Raw genomic sequence first — 1,186 nt, 5'->3', positions numbered from 1 at the left:
CCCTCCCCCCCCTCCACCTCTCCCTCTCTCCTCCCTCTCCCCTCTCCTCTCCCTCTCTCACCCTCTCCCTCCCCTCCCCTCCCCTCCAGGCGGAGTTAGTCAAGAACTACCTGAATGTAGATCTGCCCAAGTACATGGGATTCTTCAAAAACCTGCTAGAGAAAAACAACACCGGCTACTTCGTTGGAAATTCTGTAAGTCCAAACGCCTGCCTGCTCACTTCTGCTCAATTTTGCTTACTTTTAATCACTTCTGTCCACTTTTGCTAACTTATGCTCACATCTGCTTTGTTTCTGGTCAGTTTAGCTCACTTCTGCCCTCTTCTGTTCATGTTTGCTTACTTCTTTTTACATTTGCTCACTTCTGCTTTATTTTGTTTACTTTTGCTCACTTTTGACCACTTATGCTAACGTTTGACCTCTTTTGCTAACTTTTGCTCACATCTGCTTGTTTCTGTTCATTTTAGCTCACTTCTTCTTACCTCTGCTCACTTCTCCTCAACTCTGCTAACTTCCTTTCACTTCTGCTCACCTATGCCCACTTCTGCTCACCTCTGCTCACCTCTGCTCACTTCTGCTCGTCTCCGCTCACTTCTGCTGAACTCTGATCACTTCTGCTCACTTCTGCTCACTTTCGCTCAACTCTGCTAACTTCCTTTCACTTCTGCTCACGTCTGCTCACTTCTGCTCAACTCTGATCACTTCTGCTCAACTCTGATCACTTCTGCTCATCTCTGCTCACTTCTGCTCACTTCTGCTCATTTCTGCTCACCTCTGCTCACCTCTGCTCACTTCTGCTCACTTCTGCTCACTCTTACTCAACTCTGATCACTTCTGCTCACATCCGCTCCCCTCCACTCACTTCCGGTCACCTTCGCTCATTTCTTATCACTTCTGCTCACTTCTGCTCACTTCCACTCACTTCTGCTCCTCTTGGCTCGTTTCAAACCTGCTCACTTCCGTTCACTTCTGCTCACTTCCGCTGACCTCCACAGTTGACCCTGGCTGACTTGGCCCTCTTCGACTTCCTGCGCAATCTGCGCAAAAACCAGCCGACAGTGACAGACAACTTCCCCGTGGTCAAAGCTCTCACGGAGCGAGTGGACAGCAACCCCAAGATCCGAGACTACCTGAACAACAGAAAACCTCTCCCCCAGTGACCCCTCCCCCCTCAATGACCCCTCACC

The 1,186-nt window shown here is 49.7% G+C and overlaps 1 protein-coding gene across 1 annotated transcript in view; it reads left to right on the top strand.

Annotated features, from left to right (window-relative positions):
* The window catches only part of LOC118478964 (glutathione S-transferase-like), a 3,615-nt gene extending 2,429 nt beyond the window's left edge, over positions 1 to 1,186 (top strand). The window contains exons 2-3 of the mRNA XM_035973515.1: positions 90 to 194; positions 995 to 1,186. Coding sequence (XP_035829408.1) covers positions 90 to 194; positions 995 to 1,159 — 270 coding nt within the window. The 3' untranslated portion in view covers positions 1,160 to 1,186. The remainder of the gene's footprint in view (positions 1 to 89; positions 195 to 994) is intronic.

This window comes from Aplysia californica, unplaced genomic scaffold, assembly GCF_000002075.1.
Source record: "Aplysia californica isolate F4 #8 unplaced genomic scaffold, AplCal3.0 scaffold01342, whole genome shotgun sequence".
NCBI lineage: Eukaryota > Metazoa > Mollusca > Gastropoda > Aplysiida > Aplysiidae > Aplysia > Aplysia californica.
The sequence above is the reverse complement of the archived record's forward strand: the minus strand, read 5'-3'. Positions and strand labels throughout refer to the sequence as shown.